Source organism: Salvelinus namaycush, chromosome 32 (assembly GCF_016432855.1).
Source record: "Salvelinus namaycush isolate Seneca chromosome 32, SaNama_1.0, whole genome shotgun sequence".
Lineage (NCBI taxonomy): Eukaryota > Metazoa > Chordata > Actinopteri > Salmoniformes > Salmonidae > Salvelinus > Salvelinus namaycush.
The window spans coordinates 9,345,862-9,368,873 of NC_052338.1; the positions used below are offsets into that span (position 1 = coordinate 9,345,862).

Below are 23,012 nucleotides of genomic sequence, written 5' to 3' on the forward strand. Positions count from 1 at the left end.
CTGCATGGCTGTACATTGTCCAAACACAAGCCTAACCGACACCAACTGGGCCTTGGGTTGAATCCCATCCTTATAATGGGCTGTTAGTGAATGGCAAACTGTTCAGAATCAGTCCGTGGTTCGACACGTGCCACAACCACGTTGCTGTAGGAAAATAGGAACGCTGGTCGCGGAGTATATTGAAATAGTCTTCAAGACAAACATGTTTTTTCCACAATCCCGCCATAAACAACTACAATTATATTCCAGCTCACTGTAGTTGTTGTTCTTACATAAATTCAGGGGAATGTTTATTCTTAACTCTCTTGTTTCCTAGGGAAATTCTTGGGATACAGTGGCAAGGGAGTCTTTGAATATCCTCCACTTTGAGGCAACGGTTCTACAGATTCCCATGAATAAGACAACCTCTTGATGAGAAAACCCCTTGACCTGTAGGCACCGCCACAGCAGAGAGTTCATCCGTCTGCCCTGGCCTTTCCTTGAAAACTGTCATTTTTTGAAGTGATCTACTATCAGTTTCTCTTCAACCAACAAAGACAATTGCCCTCCCCCTCCACCTGAAGGCAGCTTCCCGCCAAAAATGTCTCTTGTCCCATCCTTCCTCATCCTGCTCCTCACCTGCCCTGCCCTCCTGACCCCATCAGGTTCCCAGAGCCTGCAGCCTGGGGGTCAAAGGGCACCCAGGGACACAAAGCCAGAGGGTGGCGGGCAGCCAATCAAAGTAGTGATCTCTGAGGCGTGTGTTCAGGGGGACTCCAGTCAGACCCAGGGCAAGGAACTGGACCTTGAGCCTGGTTCTGCTCTAGTCCTTACCCATCGGATCCGACTGGTTCCGGGGTCGTGCGCAGGCGGGTGCGAGGCCGAGTTTGCTGCCCTGCGAGACCGTCTGGAGAGGCTGGAGAAGGAGGTGTCATCATTGAGGGAGAAGTGTGGAGGCCCAGAGGGGGGCTGCTGCACATCCCAGCAGAGTAAAGGTACAGTAGGACTGCTGCCAGGTGACTCACTGATCAACTGAGTCTCGTTTTAACCATCATACGGCAGCACCTCATAGCTCCTCCCATCTCACTGAATTACCCAACTGGTTCTCATTTGAGCACACACACAAACACACGCAGGTTGCACACACACACAGCTCTCACATGAATATAACAAACTATCCATCACTTACCTCAACGATGATCACATTTTGAACTGGCAGACTACAGCCATGCTCATATGATCTAACTAACCTGAGTGATGAGGACTCTGCTAACGGGCTCGACCAATCAAAGCAAGTATAGGACAAGGTCCAGCTCTAACTTGCTGCCCAATGTGATCTTAGACAATCCTCCTTATCTAGCTCTCCACCCTTCTCTCAATGTGGGACACTTTCAGCGACAGCACCAATAGTGTATCCACTAATCGGTTCAAAATATCAATACGCTGTAGTGTCTTACTGCTTTACTCTGCGTCTGTCCGAACCCCCTCTCTAGGTGCAGAGTGCTCCATCAAGCCGGAGGGAGACGAGTGTCCTAATGAGTGCAGTGACCAGGGACGCTGTGAGGATGGCAAGTGTGTCTGCTTCCCAGGGTTCAGTGGACCCGACTGCAGTTTGTCTGACTGCCCCGGCAACTGCAATGACAAGGGGAAGTGTGTGAACGGGCAGTGTGTGTGTGACCCAGGTTTCACAGGGCCAGACTGCTCTTCAGAGTCCTGTCCTGGAAACTGTAACAACAAGGGAAGATGTGTGAACGGGCAGTGTGTGTGTGACCCAGGTTTCACAGGGCCAGACTGCTCTTCAGAGTCCTGTCCTGGAAACTGTAACAACAAGGGAAGATGTGTGAACGGGCAGTGTGTGTGTGACCCAGGTTTCACAGGGCCAGACTGCTCTTCAGAGTCCTGTCCTGGAAACTGTAACAACAAGGGAAGATGTGTGAACGGGCAGTGTGTGTGTAACCCAGGTTTCACAGGGCCAGACTGCTCTTCAGAGTCCTGTCCTGGAAACTGTAACAACAAGGGGCGATGTGTGAACGGGCAGTGTGTGTGTAACCCAGGTTTCACAGGGCCAGACTGCTCTTCAGAGTCCTGTCCTGGAAACTGTAACAACAAGGGGCGATGTGTGAACGGGCAGTGTGTGTGTGATACTGGCTTCACAGGCCCAGACTGCTCCACCAAGGCATGTCCTGGAAACTGCAAAAACGGGGGGAAGTGTGTGAACGGTAAGTGTGTGTGTGATAGCGGTTTTACAGGCCCAGACTGCTCCACCAAGTCCTGCCCTGGCAACTGCAGCAACCGTGGAAAGTGTGTGAACGGCCAATGTGTCTGCGATAGCGGCTTTACGGGGCCGGACTGTTCCGCCAAAGCATGTCCCAATAACTGCAGCAACAAGGGAAGGTGCGTGAACGGGAAGTGCGTGTGTGAAGTGGGCTTCAGCGGACAGGACTGCGCTGCTAAGGGCTGTCCCGATAACTGCAGCAACAAAGGGCGCTGCGTGAAGGGGAGGTGTGTGTGTCGCCGTGGTTTCGCCCCCCCGGACTGCAGCCAGTGTGAAGCTGGGTTCACTGGAGCTGACTGTGGCACCGGTGAGTCATCCAAATATTCTCTATAAAACTCTCTCAAGGCTGCAATAGCCTTTTATATTGTCCAGTGAAAAAGAGTGCGTACTGTATTAGCCACAGGGCAGTGTTAATATATCATAGTGTGTGGAATATAGTATTCCCTTCTATCCAATTCCACATACTGTTATATATGCCACGCTATGCTTTCAAGTACCGTATGGACTTACAGTGTGTAGACCACTACCATATGTTGCAGCTTGAGACGCTGACACAAGTTAACTAATGGGCCTGTACCTTTTAGGGAGATAGGACTCTGTATTTTACATTGACTTTAATGTTAAATGGGGGGGGGGGGGGGGGGGTGCCAGCTTCGCAAAAAGATGCCTTATTGCTTTCCAAATCAATTCCACGGTAAATCCCTTTAGCTAATGCAAGGAAACATTGTATGGCATTGCTGGCTTGAATGACTGTAATGAAGCACCTAACCCCTCCCTTGTCTCTAGCCATGTCTGGTGTGTCCCAGCTCAACACCAAGGACATCACAGAATCCTCTGTTACCCTCTACTGGACCCCGCCTCCAGTCCAGTATGACACCTACCACATCACCTTCGCCAGCCAGGTAACAACACCCTACACACCCTACTCACAATCTCTTCGAAGTCGTGAGTTGTGAATCTGGGTCCTAACTAAAGCACAAAGGAAACTGAACTTGAGAAACAACTGTTAGACAACAGATGTACATTATTGGGACAGTGACATATGTTTTGTTGGTTTTGGCTCTGTTCTCAAGCACTTTGGATTTGAAAGGATACAGTGACTATGGAGGTTATAGTACAGACTGTCAGCTGTTATCCATATCGCGTGAACCGTTTAGAAATGACAGCACTTTTTGTACATAGTCCCCCCGGGGATCAAAGGAATTGGGACAAATTCACTTATATACACACTAAACTTTTGACTACTTTAATAAACACAAGTGAATTTTTTTAAATTCCTAGCACGCAATGAAGCACGCAATCAAGCTTGTGACTCTACGAACTTGTTGGATCCATTTGCTGTTTCTTTTGGATGTGTTTCAGATCATTTTGTGCCCAATAGAAATGAATGGTAAATAATGTATTGTGTGTCATTATGGAGTCAATTTTATTGTAAATAAGAATATAATATGTTTTTAAGAACTTCTACATTAATGTGGATGCTACCATGATTGCGGATAGTCCTGAATTAATCGGGAATTCTTATTTACAACGGCCTAGGAACAGTGGGTTAACTGCCTTGTTCAGGGGCAGAATGACAGATTTTTACCTTGTCAGCTCAGGGATTCGATCTAACAACAGTTACTGGACCAACGCTCTAACCATTAGGCTACCTGCCACCCCAACTCCCCCAAAATGGGGGGACTGTGTACAAAAAGTAATGTCATTTCTAAACGGTTCATCCGAAACGGATGAAAATACCCTCTAAAGTGCAGGAGTACTGAGCCAAAACAACAAATGTGTCATTGTTCCAATACTTTTGGAGCTCACTATATTAGCTGAGAATTGTCTCATGGCACGGAGCCCAGTTCTCATTCCAGGTTTTAAGACTTGTTTTGGGGGCAAATTTAAGGTCATGTTGAAAAGTCATGGTGCTGCGTTATTTCCATTACAAATCCCCAAAATGTTTGCCTAACATTTCCCTGAGAGCCCAAGGGAATTCAAGGATGACATACAGTAGATTAAAACATGCCATGGAAAAAACATTGACTCCTTTGCCTTCAAAACAAATCAAATGTTATTTGTTACATGCTTCATAAGCAACAGGTGTAGACTAACAGTGAAATGCTAACCTGTGCGGCCTTCCCAACAACGCAGAGAGAGAAAAAGAGAAATCATAGAAAAAATGTACACAAGGCATAAATACACAATGAGTAATGTTAACTTGGCTATATATACACATGGGCTACCAGTGTCGAGTCGATGTGCAGGAGTACGAGGTAATTGAGGTAGATATGTACATATACAGTGCATTTGGAAAGTATTCAGACCCCTTGACTTTTCCCACATTTTGTTACATTACAGCCTTATTCTAAAATATATTAAATAAAACATTTTCCTCATCAATCTACACACAATACCCTATAATGACCAAGCGAAAACTTGTTTTTACACATTTTAGCAAATATATAGTATAAAAATAATAATAAAATGAAATACCTTATTTACATAAGTATTCAGACCCTTTGCTATGAGACTCGAAATTGAGCTCAGGTGCATCCTGTTTCTATTGATCATCCTTGAGATGTTTCTACAACTTGATTGGAGTACCCCTGTTGTAAATTCAATTGATTGGACATGATTTGGAAAGGCACACACCTGTCTATATAAGGTCCCACAGTTGAAAGTGCATATCAGAGCAAAAACCAAGCCATGACGTCGAAGGAATTGTTCATAGAGCTCCGAGACAGGATTGTGTCAAGGAAGGGTACCAAAACATTTCTGCAGCATTGAAGGTCCCCAAGAACACAGTGGCTTCCATCATTCTTAAATGGAAGAAGTTTGGAACCTCCAAGACTCTTCCTAGAGCTGGTCGCCCGACCAAACTGAGCAATCGGGGGAGAAGGGCTTTGGTCAGGGAGGTGACCAAGAACCTAATGGTCACTCTGACAGAGCTCCAGAGTTCCTCTTTGGAGATGGGAGAACCTTCCAGAAGGACAACAATCTTTGCAGCACTCCACCAATCAGGCCTTTATGGTAGAATGGCCAGACGGAAGCCACTCCTCAGTAAAAAGGCACATGACAGCCCACTTGGACTTTGCCAAAAGGCACCTAAAGGACTCAGACCATGAGAAACAAGATTCTCTAGTCTGATGAAACCAAGATTGAACTCTTTGGCCTGAATGCCAAGCGTCACATCTGGAGATAACCTGGCACCATCCCTACAGTGAAGCACGGTGGTGGAAGCATCATGCTGTGGGGATGTTTTTCAGCGGCAGGGACTGGGAGACTAGGCAGGATCGAGGGAAAGATGAACGGAGCAAAGTACAGAGAGATCCTTGATGAAAACCTGCTCCAGAGTGCTCAGGACCTCAGAATGGAGCGAAGGTTCATCTTCCAACAGGACAATGACCCTAAGCACACAACCAAGACAAAGCAGGAGTGGCTTCCCGGACAGGTCCCTGAATGTCCTTGAGGGGCCCTGCCAGAGCCCGGACTTGAACCCGATCAAACATCTCTGGAGAGACCTAAAAATAACTGTGCAGCGACGCTCTTCATCCAAACTGACAGAGCTTGTAGCATCATACCCAAGAAGACTTGAGGCTGTAATTGCTGCAAAAGGTGCTTCAAGAAAGTAGAGTAAAGGGTCTGAATACTTATGTAAATGTGATATTTCATTATGGTGTATTGTGTGTCGATTGATGAGAAAAACAAACAATTTAATCAATTTTAGAATAAGGCTGTAACATAAAATCTTGAAAAAGTCAAAGGGTCTGAATACTTTCCGAATGAACAAAACATTAAGAACACCTTCCTAATACACCTTCCAATTCGTTGGGGTATGGACTCTTCAAGATGTCGAAAGCGTTCCACAGGGATGCTGGTCCATGTTGACTCCAATGCTTCCCACAGTTGTCAAGTTGGCTGGATGTCCTTTTGGTGGTGGACCATTCTTGATACACACAGGAAACTGCTGAGTGTGAAAAACTCAGCAGCATTGCAGTTCTTGATACAAACCAGTGCGCCAGACACCTACTATCATACCCCGCTCAAAGCCACTTCTTTTGTCTTACCCATTCACTCTCTGAATGGCACACATACACAACCCATGTCTCAATTGTTTCAAGGCTTAAAAATCCTTCTTTAACCTGTCTCCTCCCCTTCACCTACACTGATTGAAGTGGATTTAACAAGTGACATCAATAAGGGATCATAGCTTTCACCTGGATTCACCTAGTCGGTCTACGTCATGGAAAGAGCTATGTCAGTGTATACAGCGTTTACCGTGAATGCAGTCTCCGCTAACGCCGGAACATTGCCTTGAAATTATAATCATGTTGTTACCTTGAACCTCCACGATAAGGATTCAATAGAGCCCTTCATTTTCTATACCAAAGAGTGGAAATCATCCCAAAATAAATAAATCCAAAAAGATTGACCTTGAGAACAGTAGCACACCACAGTTTGACAGCTGAGCAGCAGAGGTCCATCACACAAATGAAAGGTGAGTCCATACGCAACAGTTAGTGGCAGGGGAGCCTCAGGCCATGTCAGAAACAGATTATTATGTTTTCAATTTCTATTCAGTCATTCATTTCACGAAGCCTTTGAAGACTTTCAAATGGCAAAAAACGAGTTTCACTGAGCATAACCCATTAGTGGACTATTGGAGTACATAACATGGTTTATAGATGCTGTAAATGTGCAGATATTCAAATGCTTTGCCAAAAGAATTAGCAGTGGATATTTTGCCAGTTTCTACTTAATGACGTTTGGCGTTAACAAACGGTCACCTCAGTAAATACTGGTTTGCTTTTACTGGTTCAACTTATATCATTATATACTGGTTCAACTGTATATGGTTGGATTCACAGCCATAGTAACCACAGAATGGAGGACATCATATTTTAAGTGTGTTGTTGTATTCAATTTGTTCAGCAGCTCATGGTATCAATACGTGGATTGAAGAGATGAAATCCAGTTTCCAATATCAAAGGTAGCTAATGGATGAAATAAATGAATTCCAGTGAATTCACAGAGACATATGCTACCAATTGCATTCAAAGCTGCCTTTGTACACTTTATTTTGAGTATAGGCTGTTTTTAGTGTTTCAATGATTTGCACTACATGAATCATGTAATTTAGTACTGGATGCTTAACTTCCTATTGAGTTCCAGTTCAGTTAACAGACAGTAGCCTGGACACTATGTATTAAAAAAGTGTACATTCTTATGATCTAATACAATATTTGGGACATGTGTGCAAATGTCCCACTGTAATTGTCCCTTAAAGGCCTAGTGTAGTCAAAAACGTGATTTTTCCCCGTGTTTTATATATATTTCCACACTATGCGGTTGGAATAATAATAATGATGATAATGCTCTTTTAGTGTAAGAGCTGTTTGAAAAAACTGCTTTAAATTTCAACCCGTTTTTGGTCCTCCTGTGTGGCTCAGTTGGTAGAGCGTGGCACTTGCAATGCTAAGGTCGTGGGTTTGATTCCCACTGGGGACCAGCATGAAAAAGTACTAAAATGTATGCACTTACTGTAAGTCGCTCTGGGTAAGAGCGTCTGCTAAATTACTCAAATGTGGGATGGAGTTTGAGATATCACCTGGCGGTAAATTAGTTCATAGACCAATAAGAAAGAGTTCCAAACCTCTCTGGCAATAACAGCTAGTTTTCAATTCTCCTCAGACCACTCCCAGACAGTCCTAGCAAAATTCTTGCTTGAGAAATTGCTCTTTGCTAAGAAGCTAATTTTGTGTATTTTTAACAATTTAAATTGAAAAGAAAGGTACTTAATTGATACCCAGAAATGATTTGATTTGAGATAAATTTAAAAAATGGCTGCATTGGAGCTTTAATAAAACATATGCTCCCAATCTGCACAGAGAGGTGATGTCAGACTTACACAATGACAAACTGGATTGGTACTCATCATGCACATGTTGTTGGACCTTGCTATTAGAGCAGAAACAAGCACTCTTGAGAAGCAGTATCTATGTCAGTAAAAGACAAATCTACAACACTGTAACAAAGAGAAACACCTTAATGACAACCAAGAGTACTAGAGGAAAAGGTAGGGAAATTGTACCAAGATGAAACAACCTAGCACAAATCCCACTCCCCTCTTTTTCCTACTTAATGTAATTTTTTCAATGTGTGAATGAGATTATTGTTCTTCATAAAAGGGTTCCAGACGAAAAAGAGAGAGAAAAACAGTATATAGAGACTATTGTCGGTTAGTAGAGTGACGCTTGGCCACAGCATCAGCACCAGGACGCATTCCCAAAACAACAACAAGGGAAACAGTCTATTTTTCCATACATGACAGGGGTAGGTGTGAGAAGAAATATGGCGGAAGGGAGAACATCCTTGTACAGGGAATACATCAAACTGAACAGAGGAGAGAAAATTAGGGATGAGGACAATGAGCAAAGGAGAAAGTCAAGGGAAGGATAATGGGAGAAAGAGTGAGTGGGCAGCAAGGAAGAAGAAAAGATGCAGATGTGGGATGCTTGTTGCTAGGGCAGCCATAAACACTGTCAAAAACATGGCCCTGATCAGAGAAATGACTTCATTGGTCAGCAGCTGTGACACATAGCAGAAGAGAATGAATAAGGGAGATACACATTCATCTCATGTTTACAGATAACAACACACGTACACAAATGGGGAGCAAGCCCCACATTGTGCAAGATAAAGCACAACACACTCATCTCTTGAAATAACTGCTGAAAGAATTAGAGGCATATGACACACGGACACTGAAGATCAATGCTGGGCAACCTGGCAACCCAGCTGTGTCCGATTTCCCATATGAGAAAATATATTACACAATGGAGAAAAACTTGGAGAACACCCCCACATTGGAGTAATTGAGTAAACCCTTAAACTACTGCTTTTAAATGAATGGAAATACTGCCGTTTTTCAATACATAGATTGAAGAATAACAACCTGATACTGTTTTTGTTTTAATAGCATCTTTTATAAGTTGGTTTTTCAAATGATGACATACCAATAAAGGATATTGTGAACGTTGGAACGTGAATGGTTGACTATAGTTGAGTGGGGTTGCCAGATGCTGTGTATACTGTAATGTTATTTGTGTGACACCATTTCTCAAAGCTTTGTGAGCTACTGGATTTCCCATATATGTTAATAATGAAATACTTTCACAATACTACTATTGCATCATTGGAATATGAGGCTGTTTATCTCATTGCCAAGAAAATAATAATATAAAGAGAAGCTGCCCACCCAAGTTGGCTCGGTTGACGTTTCCAAAATATCTGAATATAGGCTTCGGCATGACAGAATTTGTAAATTAGCCTACTCCCCCTGCTGGTAAGCATACAGTACATGCACCCATTCAAAAATAATGTTTAACACAGGTTCTGACTACCATTACTTTAGAAAATTAACTGAAATACCAGTAGACCATTTCATCATAATTATTCATATTCCTCCTGATGCCCGTTCTAACATGAACTGTATCGTTTTCTGTGCCACACAGAAAGAGGGCGATCAACAGATAACATCTCAAGTTGGAGGGAAGCTCACGACCTACACCCAAACAGGACTGGCGGCCGGGCAGGAGTACACGGTGACAATCAAGGGAGAAATAAATAGGAGAATGAGCACTGAGAGCACAGCAGAATTCACAACCCGTGAGTCAGGAAACCACATTTTGTATCTCTTTATTAGCATCTGTTACTTTGGTTATCAATAGATATAAATGCTAAGTCGTTTTTTCCCCCACTGCTTTTCCCCGACCCACCACCCAGTTATCTCTGGACCCACACACCTTCGAGTTGTGAAGACAACCACAACATCTGCAGTTGTCCAATGGGAACAATCGCAAGGAGACATCGACAGGTATCGCTTAACTGTTGCACCCAATCAGACAGACGGAACAGCCAAGGGAAGACAAGACCTAACCCTGCCCCCTGAGAGGGACTCTGCCCAGATTGACGGTTTGGACCCAGGACATTTGTATGACATCACGCTAGTGGCTGAAAAGGGCGGGATCAAGAGCAAGCCAGCAACAGTCCAAGTCACTCCTGGTGAGTTTTATTGGATGGCTTACTTTAGTTACTACATTGCATATGAAAAAATCCAGGGACTAGATTGTATAAGAAGCAATCTTGATTTATAGGCCATATTCTTTATTAGTTTATTTGGAAATGAAGACCATAAAAATAATTCTATATTTTAAGATAAGAGTTATACAGTCATGAAACAACAAATAAATTGTGAAGTAAGCAGAAGAAGCAGGAGAGAAAGAGAAAGTCATCATTATGTTTAAAAGAGAGAGAAATCTCTCAAACAAATTGGATTCCCTGGCAATGTGAATGAATATGCAAGAGCGGCCAGCCCTGCTCCTGTGAACTGTTATCCCACTAAAGTTAACATGTCTAGACACGTCATTTTTCAATAGAGCAGGTCATTGGAAGTGAAATTAAAATAGCTTGAAATTAATAGAGGTACAATATAAAGACTGCTCCTGGAGCTAACCTGATCTCTCTTTGTAAAATATATTTCCATTTTCATTATTCATTCTCTCTTTCTCGACAGTAGCGGCACACACTTAACTCACAACATTGACATTTTCAGCACCCGAACAATGAAAGGCAAGGTTGTATTGATGACCAAATGTAATACTCTTTCCACTTCTCCCCGCAGGTTTGGACAGCACATAGGCCAACTATTTATTGCACTAATGTCAATGCAGGTGTTGTTGGAAAACAGGATAATTCAAAGTGTTCAGTTCAAAGATATTCTTTTTGATTTTCCCATTTGGATCTAACAGTGCTTCCCTCTTGTAGTCGGATCAAAAAAAAATATTGTTATCTTTGGTTCCAAATGATCGCTTCGTGCCTTTAGGAAAATCCACAGAGACAATATCCAGGGTGACCATGGACACTGTGACCATGCAGGTAGCACCAGGAGTAGCAAGCCATGAAGACCCAGCAGGGAATACAAAGCCTGTGAAGGCCATCTACTACTCAAAGGCCAAGGGTGAAGAACCAGAGAGTGGAAAGAATAGGAGTGGACCAGGCTCTGTAACAGTCAAAGGCACCAATGGAACCAAAGAGGACCCATCTGTTACAACCAGTAAAAGACCACTTGTCAACACAAAATACAGGGTTGTACATAAACCAGGTGATAGAATAACTTTGCCCAGGAAGCCATACATTGGAGACTCTATCCGTTTTAATGGTACAAGTGTAAGCCAGGGTGGGAGGAGAGTGGGTCACAGTCTTCTGAAAAAGCCTTCAAGCAGAAATCCATTGGTGGGGTCAAAGGTCAAGAAGACCTTAAAAACTGACACTAAAACAGAAAATCCCATTGTTTGGGACAGGACTATAGCTATAACTGTGAAAAACACTAAGCTGAAGACAAGTCCACTTGGAGAAAAAGATGGAACTTCGACAAAGACATATCCTGTTGGAATCCTTCCTGAAAATGCCACTACGAGTTTTGGTTCTGAACAACCAACAGTGATTCCCGGCTTAAAGGACCTACCTGATAGGAAAATGGGTACAGAGACTGAAACAAACGAGCCAGGGCAAGGGACAGATGGCTTGGAGCCTACAACCACATCAGAAACAAATACTACTGTTCACCTGAACGGGAAGAAATGTGTCAACAAGATTAAATTGACACACAGGAAAGTCAATGTGACCTGTAGAGAGAGAGTCATTGGGGGGAGGGGGGATGGCACAATAGTTCAAAGTAAACCCACAACAGAGCAGGGTTTTGCTGAAAAAGAGGACAGTGCCCTAAAAGTGTCTGAAACAGGACATTCAAAAACAACATACTCAGATAAAGATAAAGTTGCAGAAGTGGGTATCAGCAGAGATGGAGAGAAAACAACTGACATGGGATTGTTTGGAACCAAACAAAACGAGACAAAGACTCTGAGAGTGAGCGGCACACCACCTTTTCACCGCCTACCTCCAAAGGGGCCCTACCAACACCGCCCAAACCTAAATATGAGACCATTCCGAAACAGGACACGTTCACCTTCTTCAGCTCCCACAAAACTAAATTAATCAAAGACCAGTATGGGTCAACCCATGACTGGCAGACAAGTGGTGTTTGCAAAGACATTGCCTGTTTCCCAATCCTCAACCCTCCATCCAGATGCTCAGCCAGAGAGGGCACCAAAATCATCCAGTGAATCAGAACAGAGTGGCAAAGAAGGCTATTCATCATCATCCTCCACTTCAGAGGAATCAGACTCTACTAAAGAAAATGCTGCAGTGGCAGAGAATGGTATTGCAGTAACAGAGGACGGTATGAGCACAGACGCAGACAGGGCAACTGACGTGGTGTCGTCTGGAACTGAACGAAACAAGTCAAAGACTCTGACAGTGGGCGGCACACCACCCTCACACCGTCTACCTCCAAAGGGGACCCAACAATGCCGCTCACACCCAAATATGGGACCATTCCAAAAGAGGACACGAACAAACCTGAGACCCCCTCAGCATCCATCAAGAGGTCCCATACGCAGACCTTTCCAACCTAAACTGACAAACAGAGACAACGGCATCATCATCCACACCACTCAACCGGAGGAGCAGGGCACCTACAGAACCAGCCAGAATGACACAAACACAGACCTTAAGCCTGAAACTCTCATCAAGAGAGCAAATACCACAGCTAGTAAAATAGCAGAAGGTCAAACATATATTAGAAATAGCGGTAGCTTGAGCCAAAGTAGCCAAGATTCAAAAACAGGTCATCATGACAAAGGGAGCCAAGTGAGTAAGACTGCTGATTCAACAGACAGACCAAACCAGATAAATGGATCAGATGCCACTACTACTGGAAAAACAGGCCAGCCTCTAAACTCAGTGGGGGTTCAAAGCATAACCTCAGGAGGGTTCGTACTTGTTTGGGGAGCACCAGAGGGGATGTACAGAAATTTCATAGTAACCCGGGAAGAGCATGGAAGTAAGAATGAGGCGGAGGAAGAGGAGGAAGAGGAAGTGGAGGAAGGGGAGAGTGAGTCAGAGGAGGATAGTGAGGAGGAAAGTGAAATGGGGGTGAGTCAAGGTAAGGAGGGAGGGGAGGAGAACCCTGTTACCAATAGCAAAAGTGATAACCAGAGACAGAACAGCAACAGTAATACTATGGCTAAAGTTGGTGACGGGGGTACAATCAAGTTCTCCAAAGTCCTTCCAGGGTCGGCTCGCTCATTCCCATTCCAGAATCTCCATCCACAGACACGCTATTCCCTGTCCGTATTTGGGAAGGGTCCCGGACTACGCTCCAAAATTCACAGACTCATCGTAAGCACAGGTACTGGCCATAGTTAAATCTCTACCAACTACTACAAGGGTTCATTAGCTCATTGTTCAAGCACAGGACTTCTCTTCTTTTGAACTATGCAAGTTATTCAAGAGACCCAAGTTAGATGCCGATACATCCTCACACCATTTTAGGTGAGGTACACTTGCACAGCTGCTTGATCCATATCCATTTCAAGAGTTGTCACACTCTTGATACTGTAACTTCCTGAATTACAGTACTTCATCATGTCTGTCGTTAATTTGCATCATCTGCTTATTGATACCGTGAGCTGTGTTTATTTTGGTTTGTCCTTGAGAACCAAGAGCTTTTAATTAAAGGAATGGTAAATAAATCCAAAGCTTTAATTACAAATTATAAACTGGGTGGTTTGAGCCCTGAATGCTGATTGGCTGAAAGCCGTGGTATATCAGACCGTATACCACGGGTATGACAAAATATCGATTTTTACTGTTGTAATTATGTTGGTAACCAGTTTATAATAGCAATAAGGCACCTTTGGGGTTTGTGGTATATGACAAATATACCACGGCTAATGGCTGTATCCAGACACTCCGCGGTGCGTCGTGCAAAAGAACAGCCCTTAGCTGTAGTATATTGGCCAAATGCACCACACCTCCTCGGGCCTTATTGCTTAAATATGCAATGACCAAATAATCATGCATCTGTGCTAATCATTTGTATTTCATGTTAACCCCTTGTTTATACCATGTTGTGCAGTGATTAGTGCAACTGTGATGTGTATTGTTCATACTGGGTGCATTGTGGAAAAACAGGTATGATTGCCAAAACACCCAGGGGAAATGGGCTGTTGCTAACTGGGAAACTATCTGAAGCACATCCCATCAAACAAATGTGAGCATGAGTTCATCATCTTCAAAATGTAGGTTATGTTGAGGGATACTCTCTAATATATAATCATTACAGTGCTAAACCTTACACAATAAACACGTGATTACATAGCCTCCCTGGTCCATATACGACATGTCATATACAGCCTGTGTTTTCCGTTTTGTACATGGACAGTATGTCAACCCAAACACATCCATGTGTTAAGCACATACAGTGCCTTCAGAAAGTATTCCTACCCCTTGACTTATTCCACATGTTGTGTTACAGCCTGAATTCAAAATGGATTAAATATATGTTTTTAGAAATTTGACCAAATTTATTGGAAATGAAATACAGAAATATCTCTTTTACATAAGTATTCACACCCCTGAATCAATACTTTGCAGAAGCACCTTTGGCGGCGATTACAACTGAGTCTTTTTGTCCAGCACCTGGATTGTACAATAATTGCCCATTATTCTTTTAAAAATTCTTCAAGCTCTGTCAAGTTGATTGTTGATCATTGCTACAGTAGACTGACATTTTCAAGTCTTGCCATAGATTTTCAAGCCGATTTAAGTCAAAACGGTAACTAGGCCACTCAACATTCACATTCGTCTTGGTAAGCAACTCCAGTGTAGATTTGGCCTTGTGTTTTCGGTTATTGTCCTACTGAAAGGTGATTTTGTCTCCCAACGTCTGTTGGAAAGCAGATAACCAGGTTTTCCTCTAGGATTTTGCCTGTTCTTATAGCTGTATTATTTTAATTTTTAGCATAAAAAACTCCCCTAGTCCTTGCCGTTGAAAAGCATACTCATAAAATGATGCAGCCACCACCATACTTGAAAATATGAAGAGTGGTACTCAATAATGTGTTGGATTTTCCCCAAACAAAAGGTTAATATCTATGCCACATTTCTTGCAGTATTACTTAAGTGTCTTGTTGTAAACAGGATGCATGTTTTGGAATTTGTACAGGCTTCCTTCTTTTCACTCTGTCATTTAGGTTAGTATTGTGGAGTAACTACAATGTTGTTGATCCAACCTCAGTTTTCTCATATCGCAACCATTAACCTCTAACTGTTTTAAAATCACCATTGGCCTCATGATCAAATCCCTGAGCAGTTTCCTTCCTCTCCGGCAACTGAGTAAGGAAGGACGCCTGTATCTTTGTGGTGACTGGGTGTATTGATACTCCATCCAAAGCCTAATTAATAATGCCACCATGCTCAAAGGGATATATACAGTGCCTTTGGAATGTATTCAGACAACTTGACTTTTTCCACATTTTGTTAGCTTACAGCCTTATTCTAAAATTGATGAAATATGTTTCCCCCTCATCAATCAACACACAATACCCCATAATGACAAAGCAAAAACAGGTTTTTCGATTTTTTTCTAATTTATTAAAAATAAAAAACTGAAATATAAAATGTACATAAGTATTCAGACCCTTTATTCAGTACTTTGTTGAAGTACCTTTGGCAGTGATTACAGCCTCGAGTCTTCTTGGGTATGACGCTACAAGCTTGGCACACCTGTATTTGGGGAGTTTCTCCCATTCTTCTCTGCAGATCCTCTCAAGCTCTGTGAGATTGGATGGGGAGCGTTGCTGCATAGCTATTTTCAGGTCTCTCCAGAGATGTTCGATCAGGTTTAAGCCCGGGCTCTGACTGGGACAAGGACATTCAGAGACTTGTCCCAAAGCCACTCCTGTGTTGTCTTGGCTGTGTGCTTAGGGTCGTTGTCCTGTTGGAAGGTGAACCTTCGCCCTAGTCTGAACTCTGGAGCAGGTTTTCATCAAGGATCTCTCTGTACTTTGCTACGTTTATCTTTCCCTCGTTCCTGACTAGTTTCCCAGTCCCTGCCGCTGAAATACATCCCCACAGCATGATGCTGCAACCAACATGCTTCACCGTAGGGATGGTGCCAGGTTTCCTTCAGACATGATGCTTGGCATTCAGGCCAAAGAGTTTAATCTTGGTTTCATCAGACCAGAGAATCTTGTTTCTCATGGTCTGAAGGTCTTTAGGTGCCTTTTTGGCAAATTCCAAGCGCGCTGTCATGTGCCTTTTACTGAGGAGTATCTTCTGTCTGGCCACTCTACCATAAAGGCCTGATTGGTGGAGTGCTACAGAGATTGTTGTCCTTCTGGAAGGTTCTCCCATCTCCACAGACGAACTCTAGAGCTCTGTCAGAGTGACCATTGGGTTCTTGGTCACCTCCCTGACCAAGGCCCTTCTCCCCCGATTGCTCAGTTTGGCCGGGTGGCCAGCTCTAGGAAGGGTCTTGGTGGTTCCAAACTTCTTCCATTTAAGAATGATGGAGGCCACTGTGTTCTTGGGGACCTTCAGTGCTGCAGAAATGTTTTGGTAACCTTCTCCATATCCGTGCCTCGACACCATCCTGTCTTGGAGCTCTACGGACAATTCCTTCGACCTCATTGCTTGGTTTTTGCTCTGACGTGCACTGTCAACTGTGGGACCTTATATAGACAGGTGTGTGCCTTTCCAAATCATGTCCAATCAATTGAATTTACCACAGGTGTACTCCAATCAAGTTGTTGAAACATCTCAAGGATGATCAATGGAAACAGGATGCATCTGAGCTCAATTTCGAGTCTCATAACAAAGGGTCTGAATACTTATGCAAATATTATATATTTTTTTATACATTTACAAACATTTCTAAAAACCTGTTATTCGCTTTGTCATCATTGTGTGTAGATTGCTGATATTTTTTTTATTTCATCAATTTTAGAATAAGGCTGTAACGTAACAAAATGTGGAAAAAGTCAAATACTTTCCGAAGACACTGTATATATATTTTTTACACATCTACCAATCGGTGCCCTGCTTTGCGTGCAATTAAAAAACCTCCCTTGTCTTTGTGGTTGAATCTGTGCTTAAAATTCCCTACTTGATTGAGGGACCTTATAGATAATTGTATGTGTGGAGTACAGGAACTGGGGTAGTTATACAAAAATCATGTTAACCACTATTATTGAACACGGAATGAGTCCATGCAACTTTTTATGTGATGTGTTAAGCACATTTTTACTCCTGAACTTATTTAAGCTTGCCATAACAACGGGGTTGAATATTTATTAACTCAGGACATTTCAGATGATTTATTTTTTATTAATTTCAAAGATTTTCTACAAACAAAATTCCACTTTGACATTATGGGGTATTGTGTGTAGATCAGTGACACTAAATCTCAATTTAATCAATACAAATCCAGGCTGTAACACAACAAAATGTGGGAAAAGTAAAGGGGTATGAACACTTTCTGAAGGCACTGTACTAATGAAAATTACTCTGATATTCATGAGACCATTCAGCTACAACCGCCATTCACTGCTGGTCTGATCTTCTCTCACTTAGGGTAAGCTTTAAGTCAGCAACCTTCATTGGCTCCCTTCATCACTCTCAAAACCCAGGGTAAGACCATGGTTGGTCCCTATGGTTTTTCCTGATCTTAAGCGTGAAATGTACAGATTTTAATCCTATGAGTCTTTTTTAAATATATTTGTAAAAATTTTTTTTTTAAAGAACTAAATTCGACAAGGTTTTAACGATTACCTAGTTTTTTTTGTTTTTTTCAGAGGGTGAGGTCTCAAATGGTATTTGGAATCATTATGGCAGAATTCTGCTCACTCATGGTTGAAAATCTGTTGGTCAACACATTTCTTATTCCTTAGAAATTATCCTTATCTTGCTTTATCTCTCCTATTCTTGCATTAAAATAATATGGGGTATGTATTTGTTATCAACATCTCTTCGATTTTTCTTGTCTTCTGTTATAACCATTTAAACTTTTCTCTTTCCTGCCAACTTCTTTTTTTTTTCAGGATCAAAAGACCAGCTCAACATTAATATCTCATCCTTTTCCCTTGCTGCTTTCCAGGGTCCAACATCTGCATTTAACAGTGACACCTTTGTCTGTTTTAGTATATGCTGTACTGTGTATACTGTATATATGTTTGCACTGTACATATATACCCAAACTCAATGGAGCACTAATAATAACAGCGTGAGTAAACAAGAAAAGTATGAGTGCACCTACATTTTAAGGTATATTGATCTTTCTTCTCCTCACATGTAGTATGACTTACCTCAAGTCTCCATTTTCTCTTTCTCAAATATATTCTAGCTGTTTCCATGTCCATCATTTTTCTCTTGATACTTTTCATTCTTTCTTTCTTACAGTTTTTATTTGTCTTTATTTGTTTTCATGCGTCTTTCTGTCTGTGTTCGTCTTTCTATCTTTTGTTTCTCTTTTTCGCTCTCAATCACACTTAATATTCCCGTGCCATGCCCAGGTCCAGAGCCTCCCTCGGGTCTTGTCTTCAGTGAAGTGACTGAGACGTCTCTCTCTGTGTCCTGGACCAAGCCAAAAAGTCCAGTGAGTGGCTTCAAGGTCACCTACACTAACACACAGGAAGGTAGGTGCTTACACTAAAGTCCTGGGGGTCAAAATCCTGGCTGTTGAGTCACGTCAGTTCATTGTGCATTCACATCGGAAGTTGCCCGTTCTATTCCAGGGGAGCCTCTCTCCGCAACGGTGGACTCTGGGGATTCCACTCTGGCACTGTCAAAGCTCTCTCCAGGGTCCTCCTATGAGGTCAGTGTGATATCCGTCCTTGGACTGGACGAGAGCGATGCAATCAAAGACCTGGTTATGACACGTACGTTTACTTCAGTCATACTGTTGACTTTCAATTTTAGGATTAATGCTAATTTACAGGAAGTTGTCAGATTATAAATTATAGGAAGTTAGACTATCAACAGTCACTTTAATTTGGTCCTTGGTGGTGTCTTGGTCAACGAATTTAAGTTAAGCATTAAAAACCACATGTATTTTTTGTTTTGTTTCTTACTTTCGTGTGTATGGTGTTTCCTCTGCATTTTATATGGGGTCTGTGTTCATAATTGTTCTAGCAGGTGCAGGATCTGGGAAAGATCTGTGCATTTTCAAATTTTCTCAAAGGCTCTATTCTGGAGCTGATTCAACTTCAATTTCAAAATACTTTTTTAGCAAGAATGAGATTCAAATCTAATGATGTATCGAAAGGATTTGATTTCACATTGTGATAACTAACGCTACCTTTCTCTTGCCTTCATTTTTTTCAAACCCAAACCGATCTCAGTCCCTGACCCTCCGAGGGATCTCCGGGCCATTAATGTCACAGACACCAAGGCCTTGCTGCTATGGCGACCAGCACTGGCAACAGTCGACCGTTACGTCATAGTGTATGGCTCTGAAAAAGGTAAAGGGGTATCAGAAGTTGGATATCCATTACAACAATACCCCGTGGGGCTTTTAAAAGCCCAAGCCGTATTAGAGCCTTTCCTTTCCAGTTGGAGCTTTCACACAGGCCACAGGCAAGATGAGATCATAGTATTTGTATTGGACAGTCAGTTTATGACCACTCCAACAGCATTACAATATAAACACTGAGAAATAAATTAAATCCTGCTGCCTACCTCTCTCCCCTGCCACTCACCTGCTCTCTCTCCGCTGCTTACTTGTTTCTGTGTCAACCAAGGATCAGATGATGCCGAGATCACTGTATCGGGCAATGCGGCGGAGCAGCAGCTGAAAGGCCTACAGGGCTCCACTATGTACACCGTCACAGTCACCAGTCAGCTGGGCAACCTGGACAGCTCTGCCGCCATCACCGTCTTCACCACCACCGGTGGTCAGTCCGCACACACACCTTCTCAAACTACCCTAATGCTTAAACCAATCAACTCACCCGAGACCGAGCAGAAAAGGAAGGCTGATGTTTTCATTTAATTTGACAACTGAGCTTCTTGTGATTGTGTCCATGTCCATCTGGCAGGATCCAGGGGAGACGGGGAAGTCCCGCGTGACCTGAAGGCCAGTCAGGTGACTCCTCGCTCAGCGCTGTTGACGTGGAAAGCACCCTCTGCCGCCATGGGAAGCTACAAGCTGACCTATCAAACGGAGGGACAGGAGATGCAGGTGAGGAACATTGAGTAAAAGGTGGAGACAGACACACATTCGATTTTATTCAGGACAGTAAATTAGGACAAAATGCAACAAACTCTGGTCTAGACAGATGACCTATTTCTTCTCAACAGGAGGTTACCATTGACTCCACAGTAACAGAGTTCAAATTGACCAGGCTGCATCCCATGTCCAAGTATACCGTGCAGCTACAGGGGGAGAGGGGAGGGAGCTATACTGCTAAAATTTCCACTGAGTTCACCACAGGTAAGTGGTCAAATATATTTGACTTTATAAAGAAACTTTACAAAACGAAATACATACATCGAAAGCACAGTTTCATAAAGTTAGGCTCTCTCTTTGATTTTGTATGTCAGGGAATCTCCGATACCCCTTCCCAAGTGACTGTTCCCAGGAGCTGCTAAACGGGATACATGAGTCTGGAGAGGTGGAGATCTTCCCCAAGGGAAGGCAGGGAAAACCAGTGTTGGTCTACTGCGACCAGGTGACTGATGGAGGCGGATGGACGGTAAGAGAAGATGATTGTGTCAGGGACCATGTGTCTATACTGTTGGTGAAGGGAGAGATTGCTATTTAAAATGTATTCAGATGTAGACAATAGATTTAGCATAAGTAATGGCAAATGTAATACATTTGACTGCATAATAGCTATGTCCCTTAAAGGAAAATACCACTCAAAAACTATCTTTTGCTATTTGGTATTTCATTAGTTGATACAGTCCCAAAATGTTTTGCATGTCAGCAATCAAGTTTTCAAGATATCGAACTTTCAAAATAAGTTTATCTTGAAGACCCAAAACATCCCAAAACATTTTGGGACTGGATCAACATTGGACTAATCAAATACCAAATACCAAAATAGTTTTGGAGTGGTATTTTCCTTTAACTGACATGAGAGGGAGTTAACGGTTGGTTATGGATGGTATATGTCCGCTGTATGAGCGTGTGTGCTTTACAGGTTTTCCAGAGAAGGATGGATGGGAAAACTGACTTCTTCAGAGGCTGGAAAAACTACAGCAAAGGTTTTGGAGAACTGAGTGGGGAATTTTGGCTGGGTGAGAGTCATTCGTCACGCTAAGTTTGTTTTCACCCACTTCAGCAGCAGTGCACCAGCATTACATCACATAGAACTGTTAGAATGACAACGCAAAAGCTACACTATATCACTGTTACGTAAACAGTGTAAGCCCTCATGACAGATCAACTCTGTAAATAGACCCGTTGCTGGGCAGATAAATTAAACAGTATAACACCAGATGAGAAGGATCAATTTAATGTGGAAATTTATGGCAAGACGGTAGGAAAAAAGTGACTACTGGCACTATTGGTGCACAAACAGAAGGACAATCAAGAGCAGTAGCAGAGGGCCTATCACTCTTCAAAACCCTTTAACTTTTCTTGAGCGATTGGCTGAGCATTAACGCCAGTAGCGCACTATCCACTATTCATTCTAACATTGAGAGGCATCATGCTAATTTCTACTGTGTAGATCTGATGAAAATAAGTCTTCAGCGCCCCCTAGAGGCAACACATATAGTTTACTTCAGGAGCTCGGCAGTGAGCAGTTTTTTGTGTGCTCTAACACCTTGTTTCCCACTCATCTCTGTCCATCTATAGGTAATGAGAACCTACACAATCTAACCAGCATGGCACCAATGACCCTACGTGTGGACCTCCGTGCAGGGGACGAATCAGTGTTTGCCAAGTACTCTGCATTCACAGTGGACACTGTTAGAAGGAACTATGCTCTCAAAGTGTCTGGGTACAGCGGTACAGCAGGTATGAACAGAATCTGTCCACTGAAAATGATTGACCTCTTATTGTGCATACTTCCACATTATCATTAAACCCGTCGCTTATTGTTTTCTCATTATCCCTCTATTCCACACCTACTGTTTCCCTCCTCACACCTGCCATCTGTCTTTCCACTCTACTTCCCTTTTCCCCTTCCTTCCTGACTTTTTCGTCCCTGTAGGTGACTCTATGAGTTACCACAACGCGCGCATGTTCTCTACCAGAGACAGAGACCCCACGCCTTTCATCACCCGCTGTGCCATGTCCTATAAGGGGGGTTGGTGGTACAAGAACTGCCACGAGGCCAACCTTAATGGCCTCTACGACACCAGTGTCAATCACCAGGTAATACCAACCGACTTCATACCTCATTTCACTATTTCAGAGTCTATATCACCAAAGTAATCTAAGGCAACTATTCCAGAACAATCAATTACAAGTTCGGGGTGGTTTTCTAACTGAATTGTCTCTGTGTCTCAGGGTGTGATCTGGACTGCCTGGAAAGGCAAGGACTTGTCCATCCCTTTCACTGAGATGAAGCTCCGACCAACATCTTTCACCCCTCCAACTCAGGGATAATGACAAAGTGGTGGACAGAAAATGAGAAGGGGGGAGAGGCACAGTTTATGAACACACACACACATCCAGGTAACTGCTGAAATAAAGGAAACACCAACATAAAGTGTCTCGATAGGGCGTTGGGTCACCACGAGCCAGAACAGCTTCAATGCACCTTCTCGTAGATTCCACAAGTGTCTGAAACTCTATTGGAGGGAGGTGACACCATTCTTCCGTGAGATATTCCATCATTTGGTGTTTTGTTGATGGTGG

The 23,012-nt window shown here is 42.9% G+C and overlaps 1 protein-coding gene across 1 annotated transcript; it reads left to right on the forward strand.

Annotated features, from left to right (window-relative positions):
* The first annotated feature begins 580 nt into the window (after positions 1 to 580).
* On the forward strand, positions 581 to 22,760 carry LOC120026804 (tenascin-X-like). The gene is made up of 18 exons (XM_038971519.1): positions 581 to 974; positions 1,473 to 1,847; positions 2,034 to 2,561; positions 3,041 to 3,156; positions 9,754 to 9,907; positions 10,025 to 10,303; positions 11,124 to 11,927; positions 12,387 to 13,141; positions 18,993 to 19,080; positions 19,543 to 19,662; positions 19,942 to 20,094; positions 20,239 to 20,381; positions 20,501 to 20,633; positions 20,744 to 20,895; positions 21,346 to 21,442; positions 22,005 to 22,166; positions 22,363 to 22,526; positions 22,662 to 22,760. The coding sequence occupies exons 1-18, from the start codon at positions 581 to 583 to the stop codon at positions 22,758 to 22,760; spliced, it is 4,716 nt and encodes a 1,571-aa protein (XP_038827447.1).
* Positions 22,761 to 23,012: the final 252 nt, after the last annotated feature.